At 35.0% G+C, this 20525-nt stretch overlaps 1 protein-coding gene across 1 annotated transcript; it reads right to left on the bottom strand.

Moving 5' to 3' along the window:
• Positions 5804-19894, bottom strand: LOC109229082 (outer envelope protein 64, mitochondrial). Its single transcript, XM_019394396.1, has 13 exons — positions 19555-19894; positions 19252-19404; positions 18261-18385; positions 17722-17847; positions 14258-14440; positions 13979-14123; positions 11279-11447; positions 10139-10273; positions 9826-10026; positions 9177-9301; positions 9044-9095; positions 8432-8501; positions 5804-6282 (listed from the first exon to the last, which is right to left on the bottom strand). Exons 1-13 carry the CDS (start codon positions 19791-19793, stop codon positions 6200-6202), a joined length of 1806 nt encoding a protein of 601 aa, XP_019249941.1. The 5' UTR covers positions 19794-19894; the 3' UTR covers positions 5804-6199.

Here is a 20525-nt window from a genome sequence, read left to right on the forward strand (position 1 = left end):
TTCAGTTTATTTTCATAAAATAAAAAACCTACCCTAATTATCGGTACGGTTATAGATTTATATAAAAACCTACGGTTTAATTAGAAGAAACCTAAAAACCGGTTCGGTACGGTACGGATCGGTCGGTTTAGTCATTTTTTAATATCCATTGACACCCCTACCTATACACTATTGGAAACTTTATTATCCTCCCAACTCAAGTTTTAATTTACTTACATCCTATATACAAATTTACCAATTATATACACTTTAGGAATTTAATGAGTATCCCTTTATATTAGGAATCAATTATTTCCCATCCTTATTCTCTCTCCCTCATGCGCTCTTTCTCTTCGTCTCTCTCTCCTACGCTCTTTCTCTCTCTCCCTCTCTCTACGTCTCTCTCTATCTCTCAATCGCTAATTCCAGTAATTGAGCAAAGGAAAAGAGAGCAGCAATTCCACCATTGACAGCCATTAAAAAACTCTGAAACTTTGAATTCGAATTTGGGTTTTCAAAAAAAATTATTTGTTTGAATTGGTTGTCGTTGCAAATAATTAGGAATTCTCTCTACGTCTCTCTATCTCTCAATTCCTAATTCAAGTAATGTAGAGCAAAGGAAAAGAGAGCAGTAATTCCACCATTGACAGCCATTAAAAGCTTTGAAGCTTTGAATTCGAATTTGGGTTTTCAAAAAATATTATTTGTTTGAATTGTGTGTGTTGCAAACAATTGAGAATTCTCTCTACGTCTCTCTCTATCTCTCAATCCCTAATCCGAGTCATGTAAAGCAAAGGAAAAGAGAGCAGCAATTCCACCATTGACAGTCATTAAAAAGCTTTGAAGCCTTGAATTCGAATTTGGGTTTTCAAAAACCATTATTTGTCTGGATTGGTTTTATTGCAAACAATCGGGAATATTGTTTGGAGTTTATATCTCAATATTGAGGGTGTTTTGGTACTTGATATATGCCCCTTAATGGAAATGGTCCTTAAAGTATGTAAAAAGTGGATGTTTTTGGTCTCATGNATTTTATATATATATATATATATATATATATATATATATATATATATATATACACACACATATAGATAATAAAAATTTTAAAAAAAAATTATAAAGTGAAACAATACGTGGGAAGTTTGTATAAAAAGAGCACAAATTTGAGATAGTGAATGCCAATGGGAGGGGCCCACTTATATTACTCATAGTAATTTATTTTTAAAATAAAATAAAATCTGAAAGTACAATTACATGGTAGTAACCAACGTTACTGATTTTTTGGGAATGGAAAGAGTCTTTTTGGGTATGGAAAGAGTCCCTCTTTAAGGAGAATATCTTGAAAAATAATCAATTAGGTAGGAATTTATTCTTATTGGCTATAGTACATAAACAAGTACAACTTTTACTTTAAAGTTTTAATTTTTCTATCACAAGTCACAACTTTCTCAAGCAAAGTGAAAACAATAACGTGTGCACTATTCTATATTTTTGTACTTGTTCTTCAATTCAAGCCTCCATTCTACAATAGCAAAAGATCAAGAATTATTTTGGAGGTTTAGAGTTGTGTATTGATTCAAAAAAAAGTACAGTGTTTTTTGTTCGTTCGATCTATTCTCATAATTCAAGTCTTACAACAAGCATACTCGAGCAGGAATTTAATTTGATATCAAGTTATCCGTTCTTGAACCGGATGCTATCATTCTATCTTTTTATTATTTTCTCATCTAAAATTTAATATTTTGCTATTTACTGCATTTTTAGATTATTTATTAGAAGATAAGTATGTCAAATAGAAAGTATGAATCTGGTTATGAAAAATTCAAGAAAAGAAGAAGAATTCAAAATCTAATACAATCTCAAAAAGGTGCTCTTGATAAATATTTATTGAATAATAAAGATCTTGAATCAGAAAAATTGGGAGAGTGTTCTCTAGATGAGCAAGTTAGTAATTCGGTTGAGTTAGATAATTCTAAAATTAATATATTTCAAGTAGAAAAAGAGCAAGTAAGTGACAAGTCAGAAATAGATCCTCAAAAAAATCAAGAACTTATAAATGAAATAGATAATTCAACTCCTATAAATATATATGATCCTAGTCAATGGACTAATATAGATACAAAGTTGAGAGATCTATTAGTAGAAAAAGGACCGATTAGAATAATTGCACACAAATTTTCCGAATGATAATTTTTCAAGACATTTTTCTACTACACATTATATTCATAAATTGGCAAATGGTGAAAAACATGATAGAAGATGGTTAGTTTATTCTAAAGACTTAGATAAAGTATTTTATTTTTGTTGTAAATTGTTTGGTTCGAGTTCCGGAACTTGTAGTAGTAAACTAGCTAGTGATGGTAGTAATGATTGGAGAAATATTAGTAGTAAGCTCAAAACTCTTGAAACAATAAATGAACATATTATTAACATGGCTGCATGGATTGATTTAGAAATAAGAATGCAAAAAGATAAGACAATCGATAAAGATGTTCAAGAACAAATCAATAGAGATAGAGAGCATTGGAAAAATGTATTATCAAGAATTATTGCCGTGATCAAAACTCTTGGAAAAAATAATTTGGCATTTAGAGGAAAAAATGAAAAGATATATCAAGAGAATAATGGAAATTTTTTAAGTTTAATTGAAATGATTGCAAAATTTGACCCGTTATGCAGGAACATATTCGACGAATTAAGCATGATGAAATTCATAGTCATTATCTTGGTCATAGAATACAAAATGAATTGATAAACTTATTGGCAAGTGAAATTAAGAATCAAATTATATAAGCAAAATATTTCTCGATCATACTTGATTGCACTCCAGATACAAGTCATCAAAACAAATGTCTTTTATATTGCGGAGTGTGGATATTTCAGCAACTCCAATAAAAATTAATGAATATTTTTAGCATTTTTAAAAGCAGATGATACAAGCGGAAAAGGTCTTTTTGAAGTTATTATAGATGAAATAAAAAATATTGGACTTGATATTGATAACTTAAGAGAGCAAGGATATGATAATAGGTCAAATATGAAAGGAAAACATCAAGGAGTGCAAAAAAGACTTCTTGATGTAAATCCTAGATCATTTTATACACCATGTGGTTGTCATAATCTAAATTTGTTACTTTGTGATATGGCTAGTTCTTGTACAAAAGCTATATCATTTTTTGGAGTGGTACAACGTATATATTCACTATTTTCATCTTCTACTAAGCGATGGAAAGTATTAAAGGATAGTGTACCCAGTCTAACTCTTAAATATTGTCACAAACTCGTTGGGAAAGTCGTATTGAAAGCATTAAAGCAATAAGATTTCAAACTCCACAAATAAGAGATGCTTTATTGAAATTAGTAGAAATTAGTGATGATCCAAAAACTAAAAGTGAAGCTAGTTGCTTAGTAACATATGAACTCGAAAATTTTGAATTTTTATTGGGTATGACTATTTGGTATGATATATTATTTGCTGTTAATTCAGTTAGCAAAAGTATGCAGTCAAAAGACATGCATATTGATGTTGCCATAGATCAATTAAAAGGTTTAATTTCTTTTTTTAACAAATATAGAGAAGAAGGATTTGCAACTGCTATGATTTCTGCCAAGGAAATTGCATTTGAAATGAATATCGAACCCGAATTTCGCAAGAAACGTGTGATATCTAGGAAGAAACAATTTGATGAGAATGTTGATAATGAAATCTCAAAGTCTCTTGAAGAGTCCTTTAGAGTTGATTACTTTTTATACATAGTAGACAAGGCTATTTTTTCACTTCAAAATAGATTCGAACAATTTGAAGCATATGAAAATATTTTTGGTTTTCTATTTAGCAGTAAAAACTAAGATCACTAGATGATGAAAATTTAAAAACACATTGCGTTAATCTTGAATTTTTTTTAAAGCATAATAATCAATCTGATATTGATGGTTTAGATTTTTTTTCTGAGTTGAAAGTATTAAGGGAAATAGTACAAGTAGAAGATAATAGTTTAATCGATATACTCAATCAAATAAAGAGACTTGATTCTTTTCCAAATGCATATATTGCTTATATAATAATGTTAACAATTCCTGTTACCGTTGCTTCAGCGGAAAGAAGCTTTTCAAAATTAAAATTGATAAAATCTTACCTAAGATCAACAATGCCTCAAGAGAGATTAAATGGGTTAGCTATATTGTCAATTGAGAAAGACTTATTAGGAGAAATTGATTATAAGAAAATTATTAGTAACTTTGCATCTAAAAAAGCTAGAAAAATTGACTTCAAATAATAAAAAAAAAATTAAAAATATTAAAGCCCCTCATTAATGTTTGGCTTTAGGCCCCAAAATACGTCGGCCGCCCCCGATCTTTCTTTAGCTATTTTCTAACTTCTTCAAGTAACAAAATCGGGAACTGAAATATCCAACCCACGTCTTGGCAAATCTCGGATGGCTGCACTCGTGGTATTTTGCAGCCATGTGAATCGAGTTTTGTCCGAGAAAAAATGAAGTAGCATCTTATCCTCAACTTTCTGGGAATCGAAGGTGGGGACTCTTGTGCTTTGAATCCATTAAATTTAACGGATACATGAGGAGGAACTGTTAGTTTTAGGGCATAAGATCATAAACATCCAGTTTTTACATACATTAAGGACTATTCCCGTTAAGGGGTGTATATCAAGGACCAAAATAGTCCAACCCTTATACATTAGGGACCATTTTGATCATTTCCTCCTCAAGAGTGTAATGCTTTAGTACTTTTTGTTGCTTTTTTACTTTTTAAGGTAAAATAAACAAAGGAGTCAAAAAAGAGTGGTGTGGACTTGCGTCGGTTCCATCAGACACGTTCTTCTGCAACATTAGTTGGGCTATTGTACCCAAAAGTGAAGACAAGGGCCCACTAAATTCTCGAATCTGATGGATCAGCTAATGGGCCTGAAGTACTCGCTGCATTTAGGTAAACCTTTTAAGGTGGAATGTATATATTTTGTAAACAAAACTTGTGTAGGTCGGGTAAATAACAAAACATGGACAATTTTAGTAATAAGATTTCAAATAGCGTATAAGTATGTAAAAATCCCCAAACAAGGATTTTTAACAAACAATGACAATGCCAGTGATTAACTTCCCCATACCAAATGACTTATTTTTTAAGAAACTAGTTTCTTAGAAGTATCTTCCAGTACCTGGTTAGTAAGTAATAGATATCTTATTTGATAATATTGTTAACGAGTAATCAAATAGTGCTTGATGAACTTCTTATTATTAATGAGTGATGATGTATCGTTCAACTGTTGAGTGAAGCAATGGTGTATCGTCAACAATTCAGATAGTCGCGGTGAAAAATGACGTCTACCACAGATATTTTTTTTTTTTACCTTTTCGAGAACATATCCTTTTCTTTAAGAGCTTTTTCAGGCAAACCAAAAAGTAACTTATTTTCTAGAAAATCATTTTTCAAGAGGTATTTCCATTACACCAAACACACTTAGGACTTGTTTGTCCCTAGATTTTTCCTATTTTCCAAAATATTTTTCAAAATCATATTTGTCCATAAAATTTTATAAGTTTTTAAAGATTTTTCGAAAAAGACTTTTATCAAAAACCAAAAAGTATTATGCATGTCCAAACATAATTTCAAAAGAAATTCTCACCCACAAAATTACAACATTTTTTTCAAGTGAAATGTATGTCCAAACATAATTTCAAATTTCAAATATCATTTTCCAGCCTAATTTCAAATATTACTTTTTCTTTACAAAATCACAATATTTATGTCTAAACACCTACTTCTTTCTTTAAAAAATCACAATATATTGAAGTACGCGGATAGCTATAAAAGTAGACAACATAGTCACATTTCTCTTGAATCATGAGAATACCATGTCTTTGCATCCAACGTTTAAACCCAGCTCCAAAGTTTATCCTTGTAAACTCTGTTAATCAAATGGACAGGGGAAGGGCAGCAAGATAATTTATAGCCAATGGTAACACCATTTTTCACCAATGGATGAATTAATTACATTTGGACACTTGACAACGAAAACGATATATCCATGAGAAAATACATGCACTTCTATTTTGAAGCTTGGTTTCCAAGCCAAGCATTCTCAGGAAAATTTGTCCCTGTAGATTATCCTCGGCCTCAAGCGGTAAAGAAAGAAGCAAAAAATCAATCCGCTAATCTTCCTCTAGGAGTATTCCCTCTCATCATCTTATACCACTTTTGATCAACTAATTAGCTTTCTGAGTCTCTTTTGAGCCAGACTGGCAACCTTATTCTGCGGTTCCAGAACGAGTGCATGTCTGAAATCTGGAATATCCAAATTCACAGTAAATTAATAAACAACCAAACTAAAAGGAAAACAGAAGCCCATCTCTGGCGAGGATACACCATCAACCTAAAACTGATATCTGTGCAATTTTACAAGTGTCTTCAACAAATATGGTTCTACTTTCGATATCACAAAGATAAAAAGGAAATATAGTTCATGTTTAACATGAACCATGAAAAAATGGAAGTGACACAAAAAATTAGAGTGAATAATATGGTCAATGGGAAAGTGGTTACAAATTGATTATAACTTTAATATTTTACTCACACACGCACACATTATATTTATGTATATAGTGAGAGCTTCGAGCCAAAAGTAATGGTGCAGAGGTGCTGTCCGCACCTACTGCTACTTAAATAGCTGCCCCGTGACACAACACAACACAGCAACAAAAACAAACCAGTGGACTCTCACATTGGGGGTCTTGGGCGGGTAGTGTATACACGGTCCTTACCCCTACCTTGCGGAAGTAGGGAGGTTTCTGGTAGACTCTTGCTTAGGAAAAATATAAAGGTAAAGAAGATAAAAAAGCTCAAGAAAGGTAAAAAGCAGGAAATAACAACAAGCAGTAACACAGCAAAGCAATCAGAAAACGAAAGCGCAAGAATCGACAGGTAATAATAGAAATCTGAGAATAAGAAATACAAGATTAGCACTAAGTAATGCACTAAAACTACTGGTATGAACAAGGTAGACGTTAGGCTACCTAACCTTCTATCTTAATTCTCAACCTCCACACCTTCCTATCAAAGGTCATGTCCTCGATAAGCTTGAGCGTCGCCATGTCTTGCCTAATCACCTATTCCCAGTAATTCTTTGGCTTACCCCAACCTCTCTAAAGGCCCTCCAAGGCCAACCTTTCACACCTCCTTGCTAGGCAATCACCGCCTCTCCTCTTTCACATGTCCGAACCATCTACGCGTTTGGCTAAGCTAACAAAAACTACTTATTTTGAAAAGTACTTTTGTTCAGAAGCGCTTTTCGAAAAATACTTTTTCATAGATTAGCAGTTTGTGTTGGCCAACTCGTTTGAGAAGTACTTTTTGCGATATTTGATAAGCGAATTGTGTTTGGCCAATCTTTCCAAAAAGTACTTTTGAGTGTCAAATTACGGTAAAGGACAATAACAATTAGTTTTACATTAGCATTATTTAAAAAAGAGAAATCTTAAATATTTTATTATAAGAGAATTTAATTATTTTTAAATTTTTATGTAATTATATTAAAGTATAAGACATAAAGTAATATATATCAAGATTTAAACAATATAAATATAAGTACATAAATAATATTATGTAATTATATAAATCATACCTTATGAAGAAAGTGCTTGGATATGGTGATTAGCCTTGTTATTTCAAAGAGTAATAGGAGACTAAGAAGAAACGGCGGAAGAGAAAAGAAGATATCTATTTATAGTAGAGAGATTATTCCAAATAGGAATAAGAGAAGAAAAATAAAAATACAGTAAATATAAAAAAGAGAAAGAAAGGGATGGTAGACAGAAAAAACGTAAAGGTTAAATTAATAAGGGATGATTTAGGAAATATAATTTTACACTAAGGATATTTTTGTCTTGAAAAATTAATTTTCTACTTCTGCTTCTTGAAAGAAGCTAGAATTTGTAGCTTCTTCCCAAAAGCAGAAAAACTGCTTCTGTTGCTGCTTAAAAGCACTTCTCGGTTTTGGCCAAACACCTCATATTTTCAAATAAGTACCTTTTTGACAAAAAAAAGTACTTTGACCTAGAAGCTTGGCCAAACAGGCTCTAAGTCTCACTTCCCACATCTTGTCCTCCACAGAGGCCACTCCCACCTTGTCCCGAATAACTTCATTCCTAATCTTATCTACCCTGGTGTACCCGCACATCCATCTCAATATTCTCATTTTTGCCACATTCATCTTCGTGACACACAAGGCACTAAAAACAAAATAGCAGCAGAACCAGAAAATAGGAAGCCATCCCAAGACCCCCCCCCCCCCCCCCCCAAATGTAGTACAAATCTATATCAAGCTACCAACTTCTAAAATTCACATGACATGACTAAGTTAAATTTGGTAATTGTCCTTGTCATTAGCTCCGGAGAGCTCATAGTGATGGGGAGATATCAAACACCATAACCTCACCTTGTAGAGCCTCTTTATAGAAGAGAAGCGATTCCCTGGCGGTTCCCCGTCTCAAATAAGCCTTTACATTCTGCAAAGAAAATAAATAAATTCCGCCAAGTGAGAATACATTTGGATCATACATGCATCGAATAATTAACCTAAGCTACAAGTGGAAAAGGTAGAATAGTATGAGTCTAACCTTAGGTAATTAAGCTCTCACGTAGTTAACCTTATGTATAGCTTGTAAAGTGAATTTCTTTTTTATTCTCAAGTTGTAGATAAGTAAAGGATTGATTTTCTAGATAAGGCATGTTATTTTCTTCAGATTTACCCTAGTTTTGGTTCTGATTTCAGGAATCAAATTATATCTACTCTCGAATTTTTTCGTCCGTGGTCAAAGTACCCAATATTGTTTGACCAAATCCGATACGGATCCCATACCCAAACCCATACTAGTGTTGTGTCGATACGGGTGCAGCACCTAAACTGCCGTATCGGAGCAACTTAGTTGAATACTAGTATTATTTTGGAATAATATTACAAAGGAGTGTTAGATTAGAGTACAACTCAGAAAAAAGAGTGCACTTAATATCAGTTGCACAATTCCAGAAATTAAATTTCTCCTGATACCTTTTTATCAAGTGAAATTGCTTTAGTACAGTCCTCTTCAGCTTGTTGAAAGCTGCAAGTGAAATTACTCGGTAAAATAAATAAATTAAAACCTCAAGCACTGAAGAAGTTGTTCTACATGATTTTATCATACCATCCCAATTCTAAGTAAGCAGCTGCCCTGTTGCAATAGTATGTGGCGTTATCATTCAATTTTATTGCTTCTGTATAGTAGCTCACGGCTTTGTTCCACTGCTTGCCCTTATATGCAGCATTTCCCTACACAGAACACCATGATAAATTAGAAGAACATACTAATGAAAGAACCCATAACTTTCAGAAGATAGTAAAGTGAATACGGATAACTATTAGGCACAACATTATTTCATATTGCATATGCTGTTACTTAAGACTGAAATTAAAAATTTGCTAGGATTACAGTAACCACTTAGCAGTAGCAAGTCGACTAGAAATCAATGTTACAACAATCGTTGTGAAATTGAATGTTTCTGGTATGTCTTATTAGCGGACTCTTCTTCTTTGGAGTAGAGAATGAAGGTCAAAGTTAATATTTTTAAGTGCCCCCCATGCTGCTCATCAGAGATAATATTGAATACCAGTGCTGGCAGCTAAAAAGCTGTAACAAGGAGATGTGAATTATACTTCAGGTCTTTGTACCCTCTCGGATGAGGATATAAAACAGTTTGATGCCACAAAGAGAATTAAGGTACTGAATATAATCATGTTGAACAAAACTAAGCAGTTGACCTTAACATATTAAAAGAAAAAGAGGAGAACAAAACCTTTTCTTTCAAAAGTTCAGATGCATCAATGCTCCCATTGGTATCCGGTAATGGTGATGCACTGGATTGTATGCTTACTTCCTCTTGAAGAGAGGAATACATATCCAAGACAGTGTCAAGTAGAAACTTATCAGTCCCGTGAGATGCAATAAATGACAGGGATATAGGATAGTTATCATGTTCTCCGAAAGGAATGGAAGCCTGACATTCAAAACAAGGAACAGAATATGAAATCACTAAAATATGGAAAGAAATCGGAAGTATGGGGAAGACTAAGTACAGCATGATGCTTGAATACTGCAAATGAAATTACCTGACAGCAACCTGACATACTGGCAATGCTCAATAAGGCAAATAGTCTATCATGAACTTCAGCCGATAGACCTTTCCTTGACTTTAATTTTGAAGGAGGATCTGCGGTCGTCGGAAGTACCAATATGCTATTGTTCTTCAAATAAAAAAAAGTGAGTACTTGAGATGCATATTCCATGAAGACCAAATAGATACCACAAACATGAAAATCAGAGCAAAGACTGTCTGGCTTTAAAATGAATTGAGGTCATTTTTTTACATTCAACTCTTAGAAACATTATTTTATGTCATGTGGTCAAGCAGGGGAATCAGGAATCTGTGAGATAAATACGTTGATAGTCTAGAAGGTAATGTTGAACTCATTATTAAATTGGTGTAGAAAGTTTCTTTGATAGTTAAATCTATACATGATTGTATAGCTTTAACATGCCATTAGATATGCCGATACAATAGTTGGATGTAAAAAGTGGGATTATGATACATTGGAATTGTAATACAAAGAACCATACTAGTGGGCATTATAAAAAGGGAATAGCTAACAAATTGGGTTAATGACATTGACCATCCTGTAACACGATACTCTATTTGAGGGATAAAAGAAATCGAAGCATAGGGGGTTTGAGAGAGTAACCAAATCACTAACTATACATGAGTGTTACGAATCCTTTTCTATTTAACAACCAAATGCCCATCACCAATAGTCCAATACTATATGTGAGATGACTGTCTCTGGCCAACCAAATGACTCCCTACTTTTTCTGATGTATTGTACATGCCAAACATTGTGGGACAACCCAAAAAACAAACATGTTACATGAAATGGGATGCAAAACCAAGTGTTATAGTATTGCATCAGAGATTAAAGTGGTAAGTGACATGGCAAACTTTTCAAACTGTTTCCTTGACATTTGTACCCAAAGTTGTTTGAACATTTAACTGGTATTGATGAAGATGAGAAGCTAATGGTACCTTATAGCTGCCACCAATGGAGTGGTAAAATCTCAGACCTCAAACCCCCCCCCCCCCCCAAAAAAAAGCAAAACGCCAACCCCAAAAAGTAAAGTAGGAAAAGAGGATGTATGAGGAAAAAGGAATCATAATAAACAAGAATTTTTTATTTCATATTTAAGCTGCGGAATACCTTCAAAAGATTCTGCATAGCAACTCGCATCTCGGTCCTAACTTTGTAAAGAATTTTAATATTCTCAGGAGTCGAGGTCATTGCTGCAGCAACATGAGCAGAGACTTTAGAACCTAACCTCGGTTTCACCGCTTTCATCCATTCTTCATAATTTGTTTTAAACTCATATCTGAGAAAAATTAAGCAACAGAGATGATGGTCATGGGGAAATCAAAGCCTCGACTACATCAGAATTATCAACGAGATAAGGCAGGATGAAGAGGAAAAAAACAGAGATAGCACAGATGCAGCCGCTGAGTATGTCTATAAACTAAGTTTAGACAAACATGAGAAATAGTACACTACAAGGCATACAACAGTGAACCACGTAAAGCGATCTTTCTCGAAAGGCAACAAAAATAAAGAGAATACTAAATGCTCCTATCTAATTCAAAAATAAATCCAGTTCGATATTTACTTATCCCAAAAAAAAATCCAGTCCTCTAAAATTTTTTTTTAATGACTGAGAAATCTGTCTCGGACCGACCGCAGCCTTCGAAACTCGGGGATACTTGGTCCACCCCCTACCCTTCTCCACTTAAACAACAGGCTTAGTTCGCATGGCGCAGGGCCCAAACCTGTGACCTAGGTCATAAGTCCCTCAACCTTTGCCACTTGAACTAAGCCCTACAGGCAAACAATCCAGTTTGACATTCCCACCACTACCTGCTATCCGTCAGCGCTTTACTACTAATAGAGAAGATCAACAGCACCTTGCAGATGGTTGTCAGTGCTTTACTGCTAAAAGTGCAAAATGCAGCACTATAACTATCACTTAACAAGTCACATGCTACTTAACTTCCAAATAATTGCAGTTTTGACAAAGTTATTGATATATTGACAAGGTGGAGTGCTTTAAGCTATGAAAAACTCCAGCTAGCGGTTGAGTCTCAAGGTGAAAGTGGCTTAGTGAAAGATACACTGCCAGTGCTGGTATGCCCCATAGTTGCTTTGGTCATAGATCATAAATTATACAGAAGTCTTCCAGATATAGTGAACAAAGCAAAGGTAAGAATCCTACTACATTTGCTAGATGAATATATGGTCATGATTGAAATTTTAGCGAAACAGCAGAACAATTTAGAATAGGATCAAAAATTGGGTTTTCGAATACGAAACCATTCAGCTCCAATTCCAGTATCCCCTCTATGTCAAATACTTCATAATGAGTTTATGCATCATCTAATGTGCAAGAATATCAAATAATTAGTTTACTACGAACCAGATCTAGAGTTGTCCATAAACTTGAGACTATTTCTTGAATCAAAGAACAGAGAAGTAGCTTTCTTTATTCTACAGGTGAACCAAGACTTTAGTGAAGATGAGGAAAAGAAGAATATACACATTAGCTAAGCAAACAGTGGACTCTCTTCTTAGATCTAACCATCTTCTTAGATCAAAGTGGTATATGGAGGGATAAAGTATTCACTTTCACAGCTTTAAAAGGCACAGCTCCCCATGGATTTACAGAACTCAAAGATGAGATTTCCAACGCCACTAAAGAAAAGGCAAAAGGAGAACCTCTGGGAAACAAACTATCTCCATGCAGATGGAACCCAGGACGGTACAGGAGATGTTGCAAGAAAGAAGCAGATGATCTTGCCAACAAATAAACCACGCTCCTAATGACATGATTGATGACTGGCCATGGAAGTTGATATGGAAGACTAATCTCCCAACAAAGATCAAATGTTTCAGCTGGACAGCCCTCTATGAAGCATGCCTCACACAAGACAATCTTAAGAAAAGAGGCTTCCAGATGGTCAATAGATGTTACATGTGCCAACAGAAACTTGAATCTAACAACCATCTATTTTTACACTGTACAGTTGCTGCTGACTTATGGAATATGTTTTTGTGTATTTTTGGTATTAGCTGGGTAATGCCGCATAACACTAAAGAGGCCTTTGAGTGCTGGTGTAACTGGAGAGTTGGTAAGGCCATCAGGCCAATCTGGAAGATGATTCCTGCGAGTATTTTTTGGTGTATATGGTCAGAAAGGAACAACAGATGTTTTGAAGGTTTATCAACTCCAAAACATTCCCTCAAGGCTAGATGTCTTTTGTATCTTTATAGTTGGCATTACCTTTCCCCCTTAGATTCTCCTGACAACTTTTTGAACTTCGTTATTAGCTCCCTGGTACTAGAATAGTCTTTTTGTAATTGAGCTAACAGTTAACTTTTGTATTATTATGCATCTTCTTGATTCCAGCAATGAAATCTATTATGACTTCATCAAAAAAAAAAAAAAACGCTGGAGGGCAGCTCGATGTTTTGCACATGCATGCCTGAGGTTCAACACATAGACAAACACAGCTATCTCACAAGGTGGTCAACCCAATGCAGGAGGCCATAACTAAACTGTAGCCAGATGCTATTAGCTTTCGCTCCAAAAGAGAGAGAGAGAGAGAGAGAGAGAGAGAGAGAGAGAAAGGGCTTTGGAAATTTTCGTGGACAGAGATTTTTGTGAAGAGAGAATCCAGCAAATGAGATGCTCAAAATTTTCTGAAACCAATTCTGGTGCATACTAAATTATAAACCACTAAGATACGGCACATAGCAGGACATGTTATCAGACAGTGGAAAGCATAATAAGAGCAGCTTAAAAAGTCTTTCTAGTAAGAAATAGACTAGTCCATCAAAGAATGGCATATGCATGACCTTTGAAGAAGAAACATCACAGAAGAGAGAGCCGTCAGGATAGACATCCCATTTTGCTGGTTGGTTGATTCTTCACGGAAACCTTTCAAGCTGGGTACATTTGATGCAATATACTGCCCAAGGTTCAGATGTTTCGGTGTCTGGTCTGTGCAAATACAAGAAAAATAAGTGATACAAAGGAAGTAGATAATACCAGCATCTGCTACCCGAATGACTGCATCAAAGAATTGTAATACTTCTAAATTAGGAGGAAAAAGGACAAGGCAACCTGCAACTTACATCCAGATAATTTTTCTATTACTTTGCTCACAACATACACCGTCTTCTGCTTTGGTACTTCACACAGCTGAAAAAGATCATCAGCTATGACAAAGCATCTTGTCCTCTTAGGTTCAACTGATGCTAACTGAAGTAAAACATGTCCAACTCGATGCAGCACAGATGGATCACGGGCCAACCATCCTAATAAAGGCATTGCCATTATCAAAAATTGAAACTGATATAATGCCTAGCACTAGTACCTGAGAATTCTGCACATTTTTCCAATAGAGACCAATGTAAACTTTTTTTTTACTATAACAGTGACCATCTTAATTTTCAGTTAATCAAACTTCAGAAGCTGAAATTTCAGCTTTACCATCAACACATTTAGCCAAGGCATTTATAAAATGACCCAGATACGCCTCAGTCATGAGTAGTTACTACGCAATTCCCTCCATTGCTTTTACCGAACTTCTTGTATCAACCAGTCATCGAACATATCTTTGTTCTCGGTGTCTTTTGTTAGTTTGGTGTTTACTTTTGTGATACATAATAAATTGTCCATTGTTGATTCTTTTAAAGAATAGATCATCGCAATTAGATGAAGGAATAAAATATGAAAGGATACTATGATTCAAGGAAATTTAATGAAAGGATATATGATCAACCAACATTTATCGGCTCAATTGTTCACTGGCCTATACAAGGTTGACTGACCTGTAGACCTAATATAATCTCTTTTTCCCTGCAATAGTCCCTTAACCCACTTCAATTCATGCATTATATTTTAAATGTATTTGCAGCTAAAATGTCTAGAACTGTAGATGGCAAAACGGCGCGCAGTTGCAAATTTCCCACCAGGCACCCCTAAGTACGATTCCACAAACCTAGTCAATATGGAACACCTTCTGCAGGTTTTATGGTAACGAAAAAGGAGTAGCAGAGGACTGAGAGCAATTGACTCGGGAGCCACAAGTTTGTAATTGGATAGCCATTGAGCAACATCAAGACGATGGCAGTGGTCCCAGCGCTTATCGAAGGTTAACATAATCATAATCCATATGGTTTCAACGGAAGTACTACTCACTCTTAGATATGAGCATGCAATCTTATCTACCAAACTTGGTAAGGACCTGCCTCTGGAAGGAGGAGAACAACAGTAAAGTCCGCTATAGTCCACATGTTGAGGAGCAGCGAAGGAACAAAAGGAGGAATGAAAATCCAATATTTAAAAATTGTATCCATAGGAATGTGTTTGATTAGCTACTAGTAGTAGATGAAAGAATTGCTCACCAACTCAATAATCAATAGTTGATCTGAGCAGATGATCAGCCACAGAGGGAGAGAGACACGACTTACACTCCTAAGGGATGCGACAGTAGAAAATTTCCTGCAATGAGCGAGAGCCTGATAGACCAATGCCACGTAGAGATGAAGTGCCAAAGGTTTGCGAACCTTTTTCCTAGAAAAGGCAATGACGTTATTTGGAGAATAGGCATCGACAGTAATACAGGGGATGCAAGCGTTACAAGAAATGATTGAGAGTTTAGCTCCCGTTTGGCCATAGAATTTGGGAGCTTTTTTTCAAATTTTGTTTTCAAATATCCGTTTGTTTATAGATTTTAACCATTTTTGGCAGATTTGAAAACAAAATCTTCAAATCCCATAAGCATCTCTAGAGTAGTTTTTGAAGTTTTCTACTCACAGAACTTCAAATTCTTTTCAAGTAAAATGCATATCCAAACACAATTTCAACTTTCAAAAATCATTCAATCTCATCTTCAAAAGCTCATTTTTTTCAAATTTTAACCAAATCTATGTCCAAACGCTAGCTAAGAATCTGTAGATGGTTTTATGTCCACCTTCAAATCCTAAAGATCAATCCTTGAGAGGCAGTGAAAGCCGGAATACAATATGGGCAGCGGATATTTCCAGGGGAATGATGAAATGCATGGATTGGAAAGAACACCTATGGTAAAAGTACTTTATTGGGCCAATACCGACAATAGGAGACGAACGCTGGGGGCCATTAGGAAGGAAAGCGTTGTAAGAAACGATAGTGATGGTAGTGCAAAGAACTAGGTTAGAGAGAACTGAATATTTCAGAATGCGTGAGAATGGTGCCTCTGTCTTTATTGATTTTATTTACAGATACAAAGTTACCTTATTTACTATGATTTCCTATCCTTCTAATTATGGGATAGCTTCACTAACCATACACCAAAAGTTGCTAACACTAATACAGTGGTCACCTAATTACCTCATAACATAAAGTAGCTGCCTAATAAATCTGAAATAGTTTAACACTCTACTTCAAACTTGTGTATGAATTGTCCCAATTATACTTGATAATGGCCTGAATCTAACATTTTGCAATAGAATCAAAACATGATAAAAAACCATTAATAGCACTTTGGAATTTGTAAAAAATGTGGGCAGTTGAGTGGACATGTCTACTACACGAAATGTTGACTTCACAGGTCAATTGATGTGAGGTGATTGGAGATGTCATTTGACCTGGACAGCTAACTAGATCAGTCAGAAGTAGATAGTTGACTTGACTGGTTATTCACATGGCTGCGAATGTGGCAGCTAATGTGGACTGTTGACATGGTTGTTAATGACAGTACTAGACCTAGCATGTGGGGCATGGGGCGCTGAGGAGGATTCTGGAGTAAGTTTTTACCGTTGTATTCACCTTAAGAAAACATACCTTCTGGCGTGGACAGTCGACAAATTTGACAAGACAAACAGATGGGGCACGTTATTTTTACAAATAAGTGACAAGCTGGACAATGCCAAAGAAGAAATCCCAATAAGATGGACTGGAGAATGCAGAAATAGGTTGCCAGCGATGTAGCTAAAGATAAAGTTGAAAAATATGGAGTATCCTCTAAGATCCTGCACGCGTTTAGAAATTTAGAAACAACACTTAACTTTAAAATATCCAGGAATGCTCTTGCAATAGAAATGTTTCCAAGTCCTTGTGTATTACCAAATATTGTAGTTTTTTATTATTTCCTTTAATTCATTAACTTATTTATTCCTCAGGAAGCCACCTAATTTACACTAGACCAATTAAATAGTTGCCTAATAAATCAACACATGTTCTAATAGGTTCTTGTGTCAACTAGTTTTATGGTTGTGAAGAGTATCAGAAATTGGGGCTGGATTCGGGCCTTAAACGATAAAGAAGAGAACAGGTAAAAGTTCCTTTTTATCCCATTTAGCATAAAAACTTTTCAACCTTTTTTTGGTGCTGTTCTAATATGAAAAAGGGAAGAACTTTTTATTATCCTGGTTTCCACAAATGCGTTTTGCAACAAAAAGTTAAGGGACTTTTGCTGGGAGACTATTTCTACCTTTTCATTAAATGCTTACATACAACTGCAGATAATGATTTTGGCCTCCTGGACATTGTTTTGACAAGTCACAAAGCAAATACTGTGGTAATAGTTTGGAGATAGCAAAATTATACATACCAATACTGTCCAAACTTTGCGATACAGGCAGGATGCCAATAGTTGATATGGCCCCATGTGACGGTCTAAACCCAAGGACACCACAAAATGCTGCTGGTACTCTAATGCACCCAGTCGTATCAGTACCTGAAATAATTCAGCCTCTGTAACCATCTAATTTTTTGAATCTGAAGTCAAATCCTTTTACAAATTGTTACCACTCCAATCTAGTTAAACAGAAACCAATCAACCTCGTAAAAATTAAATCTATAGGTCTTCTTTTATTAGTCCAGTACAGTCAGAAATGTGGTGAAACTACTTCACACATATCTAAGATGAGGAAAAAAGAATCTGACATTAAATTATCCAAAAGAAGAAAAAGAAAAAGGAAGGCACCAAAGAGGAGGCCTTGACCACAGCAAGAATGTCCAACATATTTGTGCATCATATGCATACTTTAAACCGTTATGGCTTAATCAAAATGAAACAGGGAACACAAGAAGAGGAAAACTTTGAATCACTGACTCTTAATAACTGTAACTTCAATTGAAAAACCATACCTAGAGCAAAATCAACTAGTTCAGCTGCAACAGCAACAGCCGAACCACTGGATGAGCCACCTGAAATATGAGATGGCACTTTTGGATTTGTTGGAGTACCGTAGTGCAGATTCTCTCCAGTAACCCTGAAACATTCCGGGGGGGGGGGGAGTTAGTGGCTTAGTGCAGCGTCCAATAATAGCCATTGATATAGCTGAAAATCATACTCTCTCCATCCCAACTTTTCAAACACTCTTTCCATTTTGAGACATTCGAGAATGTTTGTTACCATTCCATTCGTATACATCTTTCACAACTTGTAAGAATTCAAATTCATTAAATGATTCAGTTGGATTTTGATGAGATGTTTTCTCTATCAAACTACTGTTCATGATTAATTTAATGTTTATGAGGGAAAATGACTTCCAGGAAAATGTATTTCATGAGGAGATCATTTCATGGTGTTTAGTAAGACGGAAGTCATTTTTCATGAAAAACATTTTCCATCAAAAGGAGGAAAATGATCTCTCTGACTTGTGGGCTGAAGTCATTTTCCTTACAACTATCTCAATTTCTAACTTCATATTATTCGTTTCAATTAACAGTTAGACATTACCATTAATCTCTACTACCCAAAATTTCTTTACAACTATCTCAATTTCTAACTTCATATTATTCATTTCAATTAACAGTTAGACATTACCATTAATCTCTAGTACCCAAAATTTCTTCAAAACACTCTCCCATTTGTTGATATTATTGTTAAATCTTTAATGTATATTTCTCTGGGGGGAAATTTCACTCACCAACCAAAAACTAGAAAACATTTTCTAGGAAAATATTTCCAGGGAACATTTTCTAAGAAACATTTTCCATGGCAAATGACTTCCTTCATACCAAACATACCCATGATTCAAATTAACTTTTGAAACTCCGTATCCAAATAAATATCGTCAAATAAAATGAGAAGGGATTAATGCCAAACAATACATAGTATTAAAAGCATAGCTACCCGAGTCCAAATTCATCCATGATGGTCTTTCCAACACAGGTTGCACCATTCTTCAAAAGAGCAGTCACGACCATGGCTGTCTTCGTAGCCACCTCATGTGTCCGCTTCCACTCCGGACTACCGAAACCCGTCACAGATTCCTTCACATCAATACTATAAGTACAGGAAAAAAAATAATTAAAACCAATTCCACGTCCAAAATTGCAATATCAAAACAAAATGTGAGTCCAAAAAGAACAATTAAAAAAAAAAACTGTTCTTTATCAAATGGCCAAATTTATTTAACAGAGGAGTGTGACGAACTTGTCTTTGATAGCAAAAGTGAGGGCAGAAAGGGGAAGTGGAGCAGCAGGAGGAGGTGGTTGAGGAAACGGAAGCAGCTCAACGCGTTCAATGAACGCGCCAAAATCTTCTTTGATTGAGTTTCTGGCTTTCAATCGTCGCCGTTGAACTTCAGCCAGGATCAATATTCCGGCAACACCGACGCCGATCACAACCCAGACTTTGGGGTTCGATACATTTAGCTTCGATAATTTTGTCATCAGCGAAGTTTGGTCGGCGAATTTAAGGGTTTAAGGAACAGAGGAAATGGTAGTACTGATTTTTTGGGTTTTAGAGAGGAGAGGACAGGGAAATGGGGTTTAAGAGGAGCTTGTCTGCTCAGCTGTAGAACCTTCCACGTGCTTGCGCGCGTTTTCTTCACGCGCAAATCTTCCTTTTTTCGCAAGAAACAACAAAATAATTCCTTTTATCACGTCATTGTATCACAACTCTTGCTCTTTATTTTATATGGGGAAATGCATATTTACTCACTAATTTGAGCTGTACTTAAGCAACTATTTAAAATGTATTTATTTTTTAATGGGTGCTTTAATAAACTTTTATCCGTCCGGACAAAAATATTCTTATGCTATTCATGGTATCTCTTTTTGCAAGAAACAAGAAAATAATTCATTTTATCAGGGTATTGTATCACTAACTCTTGCAATTCAGATTATGCACTTTACTTATTACTCTGTACGAAAAGGAATACCAAAAGGAATGATATATTTTTACTATTGAAAATAATTGAACTTTAAATTCTTTATTTTATGGGAAAATACATATTTACTCACTAATTAGAGTTGTATTTACTCTTAAGCAACTATTTAAAATGTATTTATTCTTTAGTCGGTGCTTTAATAAACTTTTACCCGTCCAGACAAAAATACCCCTATGCTAGTCATAGTATCCTTAACTTCATGAGTGTTCTGTAAATAGTAAGGACAGAGTGT

Source organism: Nicotiana attenuata, chromosome 7 (genome assembly GCF_001879085.1).
Source record: "Nicotiana attenuata strain UT chromosome 7, NIATTr2, whole genome shotgun sequence".
Classification (NCBI taxonomy): Eukaryota; Viridiplantae; Streptophyta; class Magnoliopsida; order Solanales; family Solanaceae; genus Nicotiana; species Nicotiana attenuata.